The sequence below is a fragment of the Lactuca virosa genome, chromosome 3, assembly GCF_052849685.1.
Source record: "Lactuca virosa cultivar CGN04683 chromosome 3, Lactuca_virosa_CGN04683_v6, whole genome shotgun sequence".
In the NCBI taxonomy this organism is placed as follows: Eukaryota; Viridiplantae; Streptophyta; class Magnoliopsida; order Asterales; family Asteraceae; genus Lactuca; species Lactuca virosa.
In genome coordinates, this window is record NC_136428.1 from 139,479,175 (window position 1) to 139,494,697 (window position 15,523).

At 36.7% G+C, this 15,523-nt stretch overlaps 2 protein-coding genes across 2 annotated transcripts; both read left to right on the forward strand.

The window, feature by feature from the left end:
• Window positions 1–7,780: 7,780 nt before the first annotated feature.
• LOC145164115 (putative methyltransferase At1g29790) lies at window positions 7,781–8,543 on the forward strand. The gene has a single exon (XM_079082837.1). The coding sequence runs from the start codon at window positions 7,797–7,799 to the stop codon at window positions 8,541–8,543; it is 747 nt and encodes a 248-aa protein (XP_078938963.1). The 5' UTR covers window positions 7,781–7,796.
• A 1,862-nt stretch (window positions 8,544–10,405) lies between these two features.
• LOC145166637 (uncharacterized) lies at window positions 10,406–13,554 on the forward strand. The gene is made up of 2 exons (XM_079085655.1): window positions 10,406–13,038; window positions 13,170–13,554. Exons 1-2 carry the CDS (start codon window positions 10,413–10,415, stop codon window positions 13,472–13,474), a joined length of 2,931 nt encoding a protein of 976 aa, XP_078941781.1. The 5' UTR covers window positions 10,406–10,412; the 3' UTR covers window positions 13,475–13,554.
• Window positions 13,555–15,523: the final 1,969 nt, after the last annotated feature.

Consider the following 15,523-nt stretch of genomic DNA (forward strand, 5'->3'; position numbering starts at 1 on the left):
AAGGTTGACTTTGACCAGGACTTTGACTTTAACAAGAGTTGACTTAGTTTGACTTCTAGAGTTCAGTTTGGAACTAAGTGTTATATTGATAATAGTAGCTCGGGGAGCTAGTGGAGCAGCGGTTCAGAGAGTTGACGGACAGCAGCCAGAGGGTTATCAGCAAGTTCAGCAGTGCAGGTGAGTTTTCCCTTTGTGTGTATGGGTCTACGGCCACAATGCCGGCCCATGTAGTTATGAGTAGGAAGACCCGGGGGTTAGCCCTAGGCACTATATGCTAGTATGTCATTCCGGACCAAGGTTCGATGTTGGGCGGGTGCGTGAGGAAGGTTTATGTGTTTGTTATTCCGGATCAAGATCCGATGCGGGGGTAAGCCCGAGGAAAGTTGCATGTTAGATTATACTTGTTGTCTGTGTGATACATGTATGTGCCTGGTAGGGAGGTGAGTGTGGGCGAGGTCCCGTATCTCACCAATAGCAGAGTGTGGACGGTGTTCCATATCTCATTAGCAGCAGAGCAGGGGCGAGGCCGAAGGTAGGAAGGGAGTGAGTGTGGGCTGGGCCCGTATCTTACTATCAGTAGGAGCGTGGAGGGGTTCCATGACTCATCAGTAGTAGGACAGGGGCGGGGCCCGAGATAGGCGAGGCCTTAGAACAGGAATCCAATAGTATATGTTTAGTTTATGTGTTATGCTATGATTGTATGTTAGTATATGTTAGCGGGCGGGGCCCAGAGACAGGCAGGGCCTAAGTGAGACATATCTGTATACCGAGCGGGGCTCGATGCCAGGCATGGCCTGATGCCGAGCGGGGCCCGATGCCGGCTAGCCCCGATGCAGCAGGCGCGAGGCCCAATATGTGATTATGAGTATGGTATGTGGTAGGTTGGGGGAACTCACTAAGCTTCGTGCTTACAGTTTTCAGTTTTGGTTTCAGGTACTTCCGGTAGCGGAGGGAAGAGCTCGGGATGATCGCATGGCACACACCATAGTTAGTCAGCCTGGGGATGTTTTACTCTAATGAAATGAACAAATGTTTTGAAAAGACACTCTGATTTTTATATAACTCTTTTAGTATGTTTTGAAAAGATTTAATACTATGGTTTAGTTATGATTTAAAAATGAAATTTTCGGACCGTATTTTTGGGATGTTACATGTAACTAGAATTTAGTGAATTTAAAAAAACAATTTATATATTTGTTATGTTGTGGTGCTATAAAAGCTAATGTATTTAATTCACAAATGAATCATGCATATTTTAGTGTTCTTGCATTTATCAATTTTTTTTTTTAATTTTCTTGTACATTTGGAAGAATTTGTGCAAAATATTAAAGAGGTGAAGAGTGATAAATTGAAGAAAATATGGAAATCTTGACACGAAGACATGAAAGCGGTATGAAATTTTGTAGCATTTTTTGTTTTTTTATATTTTATTTTGTATCGAATAAAATACTTGTACTTTGTCTTAATACATGTGATTTACATGGATATCACATGTAAGTCACATGTGATTCACTTGTGAATCACATATGAATCACATGTTATTCACATATTAATCATATTTGATTCACATGTAAATCATATATGATTCACATGTGAATAACATATTATTCATATTTGATTCACAAGTAAATCACATGTGATTCATATAAAAACTAAATGTAATTCGCATATGATGTCATATGTAAATGTGATTCATATGTGAATCGCATGTGATTCATATGTGAATCGCATGTGATTCATATGTGAATCGCCTGTGATTCATAAGTTAATCACATGTAAATCACATATGTATTTTTGTGCATGTTTTCGCATCAATCATTTTTTTTAATTTTCTTGTAGATTTGGAAGAAATTGTGGTGAATATTGAAGAGGTGAAAAATGATAAATTGAAGAAAATAGGGAAATATTGACACGATGACATGAAAACGCTTTGAAAATTGTAGCATTTTTTATTTTTTTATATTTTATTTTGTATCGAATAAAATACTTGTACTATTATGTTTATAGATTAATTAATAAAAATGAGACTTTTTGTGATTTACTTATGAATATTATAGTATAAGAAATATACATATATACATTTAAAAAACTATGCATATATGCACCTAAAAATATAATTTTTTTAAAAAAATATATAGTTTTTTTTTAAATTGCAGTTTTTTTTAAATACAGTTTTTTTGAAAAAAAATGTAACTTTTTTAAAAATTTTGCAGTTTTTTTGAAAAAATTGTAATTTTTTTGAAAAAATTGCAGTTTTTTTTATTTAAAAATGCAATTTTTTTGAAAAAATACAGTTTTTTTTAAATTGCAGTTTTTTTTTAAAAAATATTTTTTTTAATTTTTTTTTTCAAAAATTCATGTTTTCTATAAAAATTAAAAAAATCTGCATTTAAAAAAACGAAAAATACTATTTTTAAAAAAATTTGGAAATTTTGATTTATGATGTAAGTTTTTAGACATTTGTATTAATATATTAAATAATACAAAAAATTAAACATTAAATGAGATTGGTAAGATGACGATCATGTCCGTAATGAATAATTTTGATCCAACGGTCTACTTTTAGTTCTCGGGCTCTCTAAAAACTATAAGTTCTCAACCGATCTCACCCATATATATATATATATATATATATATATATATATATATATATATATATATATATATATATATATAACTTAACATGTACATATTTGATTAACTTGATAGTTAGTACGAAATAACAATTCTTTATTTGTTTTTCCCTTTATAAGAACATTAAAAAGAGTACTACATGTAATTTCTGTAAGAGTAATTATAGTAACCAAATATCTTGGTGTATATAGTTTTAGGATTTTTGACAGGCTTGCAAATCAAGCTTTTATGTCCTGTAATTAAGGCTGCATATTTGCCTTTTTTTGTGTGTTTTTCCTTTTTTACCCTTGTAGAACTTCTGTATATAAAGTGGTCTGTATAATGTAAAGGGTACACAGTTGGGTGTTTTTCTTCACTTTACCTTTCATCTCTTTCACACGCATTCTTGTTCTTTTTCTTCTCTGTATAGTCTTTTATGGTATCAGAGCTTTATCATGGAATCTGAATCAACCATGACTAACGATTCTGGTTCATCACCAATGACTAATTCTCATTCTCTCCCTGTTTTCTACAACCCTAATGCCATCATGGCTCACACCCATCTAACCAAAGAAAACTATGTAAACTGGAGTACCCTCTTCAAAACCCTTCTACGAGCTCACAAACTATTGTTTGTTATCAACACAAACCCACCCCCCAAAACCCTAGCTGCTGGCAAAGAAAACCCAGATCATGACACATGGAAGAATGCAATAGACCTGATCTGCTGCCGGATAAAAGGCATTGTTACCCTGCCATTCAACCATACCTGAACTCCTGTGACACTGCTCCTGCAGCGTGGAATGTTCTGGCTAAGAGGTTTGGCTCCACATCAGCCATCCAAATTGAAAACCTACAAGACCGCCTTCATAACCTCAAGAAACCAACAGACCTTTCTGTTTCAAAGTATCTTCTCCAAGCCAAAACTATATATCTGATTCCCTTATTGCTGCAGGAAAACCTCTTGAAGACTACGAACTTATTCAACGAATTTTTGGTGGTCTTGGTGCCGAGTTCAAAGAGCTTCTCACCTCCACATCATCATCACATGTTCGGCAGTCACTCAATCTTGATGACTTGACAGAATTGCTTCTTAAGGAAGAAATGCTACAGAAAAAATTTGCAATCCCAGTTGAACAGGCCACAGCCCTAACTGCAACCAAAACCTCTTCTTCTCAACCTCAATCATCATCATCATCTCGACCTAATAACAACGGGAATGGAAATCAAGGAAGCCGTGGTCGTGGTAACCCTAACTTTGGTAGAGTCGGAAATCAGGGGAGAGGTAATTGGGGCAGTCAACAGTGGAACAACAGTTACAGTCTAAATAGTCGAAATAATAGAGGTAGGCGTGGTGGTGGTTGTACAGGAGGTTCGTTTAGAGGAGGAAATCCTCATGGCAGAGGAATTCTAGCTACTCCGTATAAGCTAGGTCAATTTCCTGATCAAGATGCTCCATGCCAATTGTTTTATTAGTATGGACATGATGCTAGAGTGTGGTCACAACATAACAATGTTGCATACTTCTCACAATCTGAACCATATGTTTTGGACTCGGGTGCAACGAACCACATGAAACCAGATCCCTCTAACTTCTCTGAGTATTCACCGTATACAGGTAAAAATTCAGTGATTTTTGGTAATGGTACAAGCTTGCCTATCTCTTACATTGGTAAATCTTCTTTTCTTCATGAAAATCGGTCTTTTAAGATGAACAATGTTTTGTTTATTCCTAATTTGCACAAACCTCTGTTATCTATTCGTCAATTCTCTAAGGATAACAATTGTTTTTTTGAACTTGACTGGTGTGATTTTCGTGTTAAGGACATTCGGACGCGGGAGATCCTTCTTTCTGGTCATAGCTCTGGAGGTCTTTATCAGTTATCATTCAATCCAAATACTTCTCATAGTCCAATTGCTCTCTTAGGCGAATGGTCAACTCCCAACATTTGGCATGATCGCTTAGGACATCCTTCTTTTAATATCTTTAAAGTTCTTTACAGCAAGTTTAAATTACCAATAAATGGCAAACTTTCAGAAACACATAGTTGTCATGTATGCCCTATGGGAAAATCTTCTAAATTAGCATTTGTTCCTAGGAATTTTAATGCCCGTCATCCTCTTGACATGCTTCATCTTGATGTTTGGGGTCCTGCCCCGGTTCAGTCTATGAATGGTCATCGTTTTTATCTATCTATAATTAAAGATTTATCTCGTTATGTGTGGCTTTTTCCATTATTTCACAAATCTGATGTTGCTAATGTTTTTGCCACTTTCAAAACTCAAATTGAAAATCAATTATCTCGAAAAATATGTGCGGTTCATTCTGTTAAGACTGTACAAACTGATGGTGGTGGTGAGTTCACTAGTCGTCAGTTTAAAGCTTTTCTTTCTAAATGTGGAATTAAACATCAACTCACTTGTCCCTACACACCTCAGCAAAACGGTGTTGTAGAACGAAAACACAGACACATAGTTCAAATGGGTCTGTGTCTTATGACAAAATCAAACACTCCATTTAAGTTTTGGCTTGAAGCATTTAACACTGCTGTGTATCTTATCAACAGATTGCCCATGCGCCAACTTAATTATCTTTCTCCTTACCAAAAGCTTCTCTTACGTGATCCCGATTATCGTTTTCTTAAAAGTTTTTGGTGTTCTTGTTTCCCTTATATCCAACCGTATAACTCTCACAAGCTTATGCCAAAATCAACTCACTGTATTTTTCTTGGATATGATAATACACGTAAAGGTTATAGATGTTTGGACTTAAAGAATGGTAGAATTTATATCTCTAGACATGTGGTATTTGATGAATTGGATTTTCCCTTGAAAAATAAAAGTACAGGTTCTTCAAATGGGCAAACACCGCCACTGCAGACCAACCATTTTGTTGAAAACAGTCATCACCATGCTTCAAACTCGCAAGCAAAATCACAGCCCGGAATTGCAGTAACACAAAATTCAGACGAAATCCACAGTTCAACTACTACTGGGCAGCCACCTCACACGCCAAGCCCAATATCAGTGACAAATCCTCTAACGCCTAGTAGGCCCAGCAAAGCGCGATTTAATAATCAACATACATTTGTTGAACCGACAACTCAATTAAACTTCACCCCAGACAAATCTTCTTCCCCATCAAGTACAGAATTCACTCCTGTGGTTTCTTCTTCACCATCTGCCACCTCTCCTTATTCAGATTCTACAAATCCAGTCCCTGAAAGTCCAGATATTTTAAATCCAGTCCTCAAGGTCAGACCTATTGCTGAGATCTACCAACAAACTTCACCACACTCCTTGCCTCATGGTCTGATAGCCACTCAATCAGATGACATGTTTTATGAACCACGAACATTTAAACAGGCATCCAAATTTCATCACTGGCAACACGCAATGCAGGAAGAAATTACTGCTCTACACAAAAACAAGACTTGGCGCCTCATTCCATCTCAACAAGGTATGAATGTTGTGGGATGTAGATGGATTTTTAAGGTCAAACGCAAAGCTGATGGGTCCCTAGAGCGCCACAAGGCTAGATTAGTGGCACAAGGGTTCACCCAACAGGAAGGACTTGATTATGCTGAGACATTCAGCCCGGTGGTTAAACCATCAACGATCCGTATCGTTCTTTCCTTAGCTCATGCTCGTTGGGATATCAAACAACTAGATGTTAGAAATGTCTTTCTCAATGGCATTCTACATGAAGATGTGTATATGAAGCAACCTCCAGGTTTCATCTCTAAATCCTTTCCAGATCATGTGTGCAAACTGGATCGTGCACTCTATGGTCTCAAACAAAGTCCAAGGGCATGGTTTCAACGACTTCATGATTTTCTCTTACTCCAAGGTTTTTTTAACAGCCAATCTGATTCATCTCTCTTCATCAGACACACTAAGTAGTCTACTACAGTTATTCTAATTTATGTCGATGACATAATTATCACAGGATCCTCTCCGTCCAATGTTTCATCGATCATTGATGTGATATGTGACACATTTGACAGCCGACGCCTTGGTGACTTGCATTACTTCTTAGGCATTGAGGCAACTCGTAGTTCTCATACTTTGCAGCTAAAAAAGACTAGATATGCTCTAGATCTTTTGGAGAGGTTTAACATGACTAGCTGCAAGCCAGCAACTACCCCTATTGCTCCTAATTCGCGGTTGTCATTATACGAGGGTGATCTTCTCTGTGATGCTACAGAGTATCGTAGCATGGTTGGTGGCCTACAATACCTTACACTTACTAGGCCGGACATTACTTTTTCAGTTAATCAAGTATGTCAATTCATGCACCAACCACGCACCTCTCATCTTCAGGCTGCTAAACGCATCCTAAGGTTCATTAAAGGCACATTACAAGAGGGTTTGACCTTTTACCTGTCATCTACATTTAACATCCGAGCTTACTCTGATTCTGATTGGGCAGGAGACCCGAATGATTATCGGTCTACCAAAGGTACTTGTATCTATATTGGTCCAAATCTTGTATCTTGGACTGCAAAGAAACAATCTACAGTTTCAAGATCAAGCAGTGAAGCTGAATATCGTGCCCTTGCAACTACTACAGCGGAGCTTAGATGGTTTTCATACCTCTTTCGTGAACTAAACATCTTTCTTCATCCTCCCTCTCTCTTTTGTGATAATTTATCAGCCTTACATATGGCATGCAATCCTGTCTTTCATGCCCGTACCCGTCACATTGAGATCGACTACCATTTCATAAGAGAACTGGTCACTTGTGGATTTTTAAAGTTACACTATATTTCAACAGAGGACCAGTTAGCCGACTTGTTCACAAAGGGACTTTCTAAAGTCAGGTTTAACGCCTTATCTGTCAAGTTGCGTCTTCCTTACGGACGTCTTACTTGAGGGGGGGTGTAAGAGTAATTATAGTAACCAAATATCTTGGTGTATATAGTTTTAGGATTTTTGACAGGCTTGTAAATCAAGCTTTTATGTCCTGTAATTAAGGCTGCATATTTGCCTTTTTTTTGTGTTTTTCCTTTTTTACCCTTGTAGAACTTCTGTATATAAAGTGGTCTGTATAATCTAAAGGGTACACTGTATAATCTAAAGGGTACACAGTTGGGTGTTTTTCTTCACTTTACCTTTCATCTCTTTCACATGCATTCTTGTTCTTTTTCTTCTCTGTATAGTCTTTTAATTTCAAGTCAGCCATGGACATCTTCTATCTTTTCATCCTTTTGTCATCAAATCTCTTAACCTTATTCATCTCCACCACTTTCTACTCCCCTAATTGTTCCTTAAACCCACCACCGGTGATCAACCCTTCCGCCAGTCAACCGCCGTCCGACCACCACCTCCCGCCAGAATTCCTCGCCTTCACCTCACCAAAACACCTCCCATTTGGAATGAATTCAAATTTCGATCCAGACAAACTTTACCCTTCGGTGGGCAGCCCGTGTACCCTTTTTCAGGAACTTAAAAACTACATGACCTACCCGGTCAACGGATCCTGCCCGGATGATGAAATTTTAGCACAAAAGCTCCTCCTCAAAGGCTGCGAGCCGCTCCCCCGCCGCTGCTGCCGCCCACCATCACCACCACACTACATTGAACCCTACCAAATTCCCGAAAGCTTCTGGTCAACACCACCTGATTTGTCAGTCATTTGGACAGCATACACATGCAAGAACTACACATGCCTTATAAACCGGTCCCACAACCAAAAACATTTTGATGACTGTAAAGACTGTTTTGACCTTGAGGGTAGAGAGAAAACACGGTGGGTGATCAAGGGTAAAACCGGAACTGAATTTGCGATAGACGAAGTGTTAGCGATGAAGAAACATGGAACGATTCGAATCGGGCTCGATATCGGAGGTGGTGTGGGGACGTTTCCAGCTAGATTTTTGGCCAAGTCATTAAGGAATTTAGCTATATTTGTAATTTTCTCTTTATAAGGGAGACATTATTGTTTAATTCCAAATTTATGTGAATAGATGAGTGTTTTAAGTTCTGGAACTATAAAGAGGGTTCTAAAAGATTAATAGGTTATTCTTGATTCCGATCCAAAGTTGTATTTCATACAAAATTGAGTAAATATCGATAATTGAGGATGTTTGGTGAAATTGTATAAAAAAAGGAAGTGTTATTACAACATAAATTTCAAGTGTTGCTTTGACAGGGTAATGTGAGCTAAGTTCATGTACATAATAGATTTTAAGAGTTGGAAATTAGAAATAAGCAGGATCTTAAGAGTTGATATTTGAATTGAAAAGGGAGCAGATGTACTAGAGTAATTAAGGGGAGGCTGTGGTACTGTACAAGTGAGACTAATGCCCTAGTATGGGGTCACATTTTACCTTTCACCTTCTTTTAGTCACGTCGGCTTCACTTCATTTTCCCATCACTCTTCAAAATCTAGGAAATTAATGGTCACACTTCACTTTCCGTTCATTTTTTTATACAATGTGCAATGTGGATTTGTACTAGATGCATCATAAGTGTTGTACATCTTTGTGGTTGGGTTTAACCCACTGAAAATTCGAAATTAGTTACACATATTACTTTATCATTATTGTTTTGAATTGTACATGGTGATTTACGAGATCGGGGATTGGTGTTGAATGCTCAATTGACATGACGTGAGTTAAAATGGGAGATTCATGATTTTTTTTAGAATTGACATCATTTTCAAAAAATATTCACTGAAAAACCCATTTTGTGAAATGGGAGATTCATGATTTTTTTTATTCGTGAGATACATGGTCTTTTGTAACTAAAAAAATTAAAATATGATAGCTTGGTGTCATTTAAAAAAATAACACTTTCTAAATCATTGCTTTTCCGTCGTTTAATGAAAGGTTCATTCATTTATTTTAGATTTTTTTGAAAGACCAAAGAAAGTTCTCTCCATTGACTCATTAACATAGAGAGGACCCAAGAACATTAGTGGATGTCACTAATATGTGAAGATAAGGACCCTAAGAGAGGGAATTGATTCAAGAAATATGATGTGCAGATTAATTCTAAAGATTTGTGTAAACTAATCAATTGTGGAAATATGAGAAACAAACAATAATACAGTTGTATTTCACTTTTTATTTAATTATCTTCATTTTTAAGTCTATGCATGTATAATACGTTTGATACACTTCAGGAGATAAAAGGAATTAACAGATGAAACAGATTGCAGGGAACAATAAGAACCATTAGTTTTTATTTAACTATATTCATATTTATATTCTTTCCCTCATTCACACGTTCAAGGAACACAACATGTCTATTTGTTTTTTAGATTCTTTTAAAGGACCCTTATGTCCCTATCTCAATTGACCCATTCACACAGTTTTGATATGGATCATCTGTATAATAGTCATCAGTTACAGAATTGATTATGAAGTAAAACACAGTTTGAGTGAAACTTCTATTAGCATTTATCAGAAAAGAAAAGTAAATGTCTAAATAATCAAGGTAAGTTATAGTATTACATTGTTAAATCCAACAATAACATCTAATACTGTTGTCTTTTTGTAATCCTAGTGCCTTGCTAAATTTCCGGTTACAAGAATTTTTATTTTTCTACGAAAAAAGGATCAATGTCATGACAGATAGATACAATTCAAAGTCTAATACACTGCTTTGTGGAAAAATATGACATCGACCTCTAACGTAAAAGACACTCCCTGTCGAAAAATGAATATGACACTGCTCAAATTTCCTTTTCAAGTAAGTGAAAAATGAAAACAAGAGAAAAAGGTAGCTCAAGTATAAATTAGGACATGCAAACCATTCCTTTTTTTATTAAAAGCAACATGGCAAAGCAAATAATGTCAAACTTCTTCTTTTTCTTTCTACCTCTATTAATCATCACACTCACCCTCATACCAACTTTCGCTTCTGCTTCTTTGGAGGAAGCCAATGCTCTTCTTAAATGGAAAGCAAGCCTTGAAATCCCCAAAAACTCCTTACTCTCTTCATGGATTCCCCTGCCTTTGAATTCTAGTGCATCACTTCCATGCACTTCTTGGTTTGGAGTAGTTTGCAATGCTGATGGGAGCATTCAGAAGTTGAACCTCACATCATCTGGATTAAAGGGTACGCTTCATCGATTTTCATTCTCTTTGCTACAAAATCTTACTCATTTTGATCTCAGTCTAAACAACTTATTTGGCCCCATCCCACCAGAAATTCAACTTCTGTCCAAACTTGTATATCTTGATTTTTCACTGAATAAGTTTTCTGGAATAATCCCACCTGAAATAGGAAACCTGCACCAGCTAAACATCTTGCACCTATACTCAACCAATATATCTGGCTCAATTCCTTCTTCATTGGGTGATTTGACATCTTTGAATGTCCTTTATTTGAACCAAAATCAACTCTCTGGTCCCATTCCTAGCGAACTTGGGAATTTGAAGTCTCTCACTTTTCTTGATGTAAGTGACAATCAACTTAGTGGTTGTATTCCTTTATCTCTAGCAAACCTGAGTAACCTACATCTTCTGTACCTAGGTGTGAATAAATTATCTAGTCCCATTCCTATTGAACTTGAGAATTTGAAGTCTCTCATTGATCTTGATGTGAGCTTCAATCAACTTAGTGGTTCTATTCCTTTATCGCTAGCAAACCTGAGTAACCTACAGGTTCTGTACCTAGATTGGAATAAATTATCTGGCCCCATTCCTGTTGAACTTGGGAATTTGAAGTCTCTCACTGATCTTGATGTGAGCTTTAATCAACTCTCTGGTCCCATTCCTATCGAACTTGGGAATTTGAAGTCTCTCACTCATCTTCAGGTGGTTGAGAATCAACTTAGTGGTTCTATTCCTTCATCATTGGGTAATTTGACATCTTTGAATCTCCTTTATTTGCACACCAATCAACTCTCTGGTCCCATTCCTAGTGAACTTGGGAAGTTGAAGTCTCTCACTCGTCTTTCAGTGATAGTAAATCAGCTTAGTGGTTTTATTCCTTCATCGTTTGGTGATTTGACATCTTTAAATCTCCTTTATATGTCTTACAATGAGCTCGCTGGTCCCATTCCTAGTGAACTTGGGAAGTTGAAGTCTCTCACTGATTTCCAGGTGAACAACAATCAAATTAGTGGTTCTATTCCTCCAGAGTTTGGAAATTTAACTCAACTAAGAAGACTTAATCTGTCTTCAAATCGTTTGGTTGGTGAGATCCCAAAGGAGTTTGGGAAGATGAAAAGTATGTTGTATTTGTATTTGGCTGGCAACCAACTTTCAGGTGTTATACCTCTAGAGCTTGGATTTTGTGAACTCCTTGAAGTACTCGATCTATCCAAAAATAGATTGACTGGGTCGATTCCAACAAGTATTGGTCAATGGGCACAAATCCACTACTTGAATCTTAGTAATAACAAGCTCATTGAGAAAATACCCTCCCAGATTGGTAAATTAGTTCAGCTTACAGAACTTGATTTGTCTCAGAATTTTCTCATAAAAGAGATACCATCTGAAGTTCAAAGTCTTCAAAGTTTGCAAAAATTGGATCTTTCTCACAATAGACTATCTGGTTCTATTCCTGGAGCTTTTACAAGTTTGCCTAACGGGATTGATATCAACCTTTCTTTCAATAAGCTGTCAGGTCCAGTCCCCCTTTCCGCTAACTTTGTGAATGCGTCCATAGAAAGCAATCTAGATTTGTGTGGGAATGTTACCGGAGTGAAACTTTGTCCAAGTCAAATTATGAAGAAGAAAAATGATCCCTTTCATCATAAGCTTATACTTGTAATTATGCTCCCTCTAATCGGGGCTGTTTTACTTGGTGTATTCACGTATTGCCTCATTGGTTATCAACAGCAAAAGAAGAAGTCTCCTCAAAAACCATCCAATGATGAAAGTGGTGATTATTTTTCAATTACAAGTTTTGATGGAAAAGTAGTGTATGTTGATATCATGAAGGCAACAAATGATTTCGATGAAGCATACTGCATTGGGACCGGACGATATGGTATGGTTTACAAAGTCGAGCTACAACCTGACAATGTGGTAGCTGTCAAGAAACTACACTCATCATCTGAGAATGTTGACCATAATGGATTCCTTAATGAGGTACGAGCATTAACGAAAATAAGGCATCGAAACATAGTGAAACACTATGGATATTGCTCCCATGTCCGCCACTCATTTTTGATTTATGAATACCTTGAAAAGGGAAGCCTTGGATCAATCTTAAGAAGCGATGTCTTAGCAAATGAATTGGATTGGTTGAAAAGGGTAAATATAGTAAAGGGTGTAGCTAATGGTTTGGCTTATATGCATCACGACTGCTCACCTCCAATAATTCATAGAGACATATCCATAGCCAACATCCTTCTTGATTCTGATTATGAAGCACATATTTCTGATTTTGGCGCATCCAAGCTTTTAAAGCCAGACTCTTCCAACTGGACCGCAATTGCAGGCACCTATGGCTATATTGCGCCAGGTAACTCAACCTTGTGAGTTTAGTTCTACATATTCTTAAGTTGTATGATATATAGAAATATGTATCTATGTTAGAATCTTGTGGGATTGATATAGCTTTTTTGTTTTTATCTCATGTTTCTTTGGATGTAGAGCTTGCTTATACGATGGTGGCAAATGAGAAATGTGATGTGTATAGCTTTGGAGTTGTTGCACTAGAAGTGATAATGGGAAAGCATCCAGGAGATCTCATAACATCATTACCAACATTGTCCGCTGATTATCTGGTGCCAACAAACGTGCGAGATAGTCGGATACCTCCTCCCTCATCCCAAGTTGAGAAACAAGTTAAGTTGGTTTTGAATCTCTCAAGAGCATGTTTGAACTCCAATCCACATAAAAGACCAACAATGCAACAAGTTTCAAATCTGTTAATGAAGGATCTTTCTTTGAATTGACATCTTTTGCCTGATCAATATATTGTACTTTCAGTGTTCTTTTTACTTTTCTTAAGTTACCTATATGCCTCTTGTCAATATGTATTCATTTGAATGGCTTTTTGTTAAGAAACTTCACATATGTTTGTGAACAAATTAGTAAATGAAAATTACTATGCTTCTAAAAGCTGACTACTGGAAACCAAGGACAACACCATCACAAAAAAAGTCAAGCTTTGACCACCTGAGTGTTAGATGTAATCTTATTAATGCAAGTATAAAAAGCTTCTTCATCTGAATCTCCCTTCCATGTCTACTGGTAGCTAGCACCAAATTGGCACCAGTAATTTCGTGGATACTAAATGGAGCATGGAAGAAATTGCTAAGTGATTGTCATTTGTGAATATTGTTACTGCAATCAGGAAAGAAATAAAACAAGGGCTCTCCAGATTGATGGGCATCAAATTTTTCCAAAGACATGCTATTTAATGTTAACCAAGTTTTGCCAAGGATACCATAAGAACATTAACTAGCTACAAAAACAAGTAAGTCTGGTTCGCATTTTAAAGTGTAATGTTAGCTAATAATATATGTATTAATAGCATTGCCTGGAAACCATACTTCTCTCATTCTGTATTGGGCGTGTACAATTTTTTGGGCAGAACTAACAAATGTTTGGAGACACAACTAATTATATATCTATATACAAGAAAAACACAACTAATTATATATCTATATACAAGAAAACTTTTATATTATTTTTATGTTTAGAAAAACCCTTATTGTAAATCTTGTCGACCAATCATATTATTTTTATGTTAAGAAAAACTTTTATATTATTTTCAACCTGTTCATTGTTCATGTTAACCACTCTCCGTCTCAAATTGTTGACCAATTCATTGATTCACGTTTATTGTGAATCTTGTTCATCAAAAAAATTTATGTGTTGGATCTTTCTTGTACACTTCTTGAATCTATCTCATCTTCATTACATCGGTTTTCTCACTGTTCAACCTGATTTGGATGTGGTGATGATTGATTTTAATGAATCGGTTGATTAATTGGATTGTATATTGGAGTATTCTAGTCAAATTGATTTTGTAACGTTCCATTTTCACAACAAAATTTTCATTTTTAAATAAGGTAAACTTCCTAATTATAAATCCATTATTAATGAAATCAATTTATTCCAAAATACATTTATCGAAAATCAGAGTAATGTAAGAACACAAAATTTTCAATGTTGCTGATGAGTGTGTACAGTCCTGCCTTCGCCTTCTTCCTCGATAGAACCTGAAAAAATAAACAACTGTGTAAGTATAAAGCTTAGTGAGTTTCCCTCAAAATACTCCATACAACAAACATACTAGCATGCATAACGAGCCCACAATCATCGGATTTGAATGCACTGGCCCCATCAATCATGGGACTGGAATGCCAACATGCAACGGGTCTAATCAGTCATTGGACTGGAATACCCAAGGTTTGTTGGCCTACTGCCTCAACCCAACCGCTCTTCCTGAGCTTGTGTGCCTACGGCTTACAGGTGGCCCACACCAGGTATTTTGGCCTACATTACACAACATTACCGCCTCAACCTCAACGACCACCATATGTCGACATATAAATAATCAAGGATCAAGTAGGCGCATAATACAGACAATTATCAATCATACAACACACTACCGCCTACTAGACCGCTCATAGTACACTTGTAACGTCCCAAAAATTCATAGTAATATTTTCATTTTAAAAATAATAAACCATACAATCGAGTTGTTCCAAAACCGATCAAGGAGAATATATATTATTTAAACACCAAAGTAAAGATCATAAATTGTCAATGCGGAAAACTATGAAGGATGTTGTGCAGTCATGCTGGGCTCTTCCCTTTCGTACCGGAAGTACCTAAAACCATAAATATAAAACTGTAAGCACAAAGCTTAGTGCATGAGTTCCCCAAAATACCACATATCATACATACAATAGAGATTGCTATGTGTCAACCATAGTATAGCCATTATGTCATGAGTCGTATCATGGTCTTTCCTTGCCAGGCTGGGGGTCAAA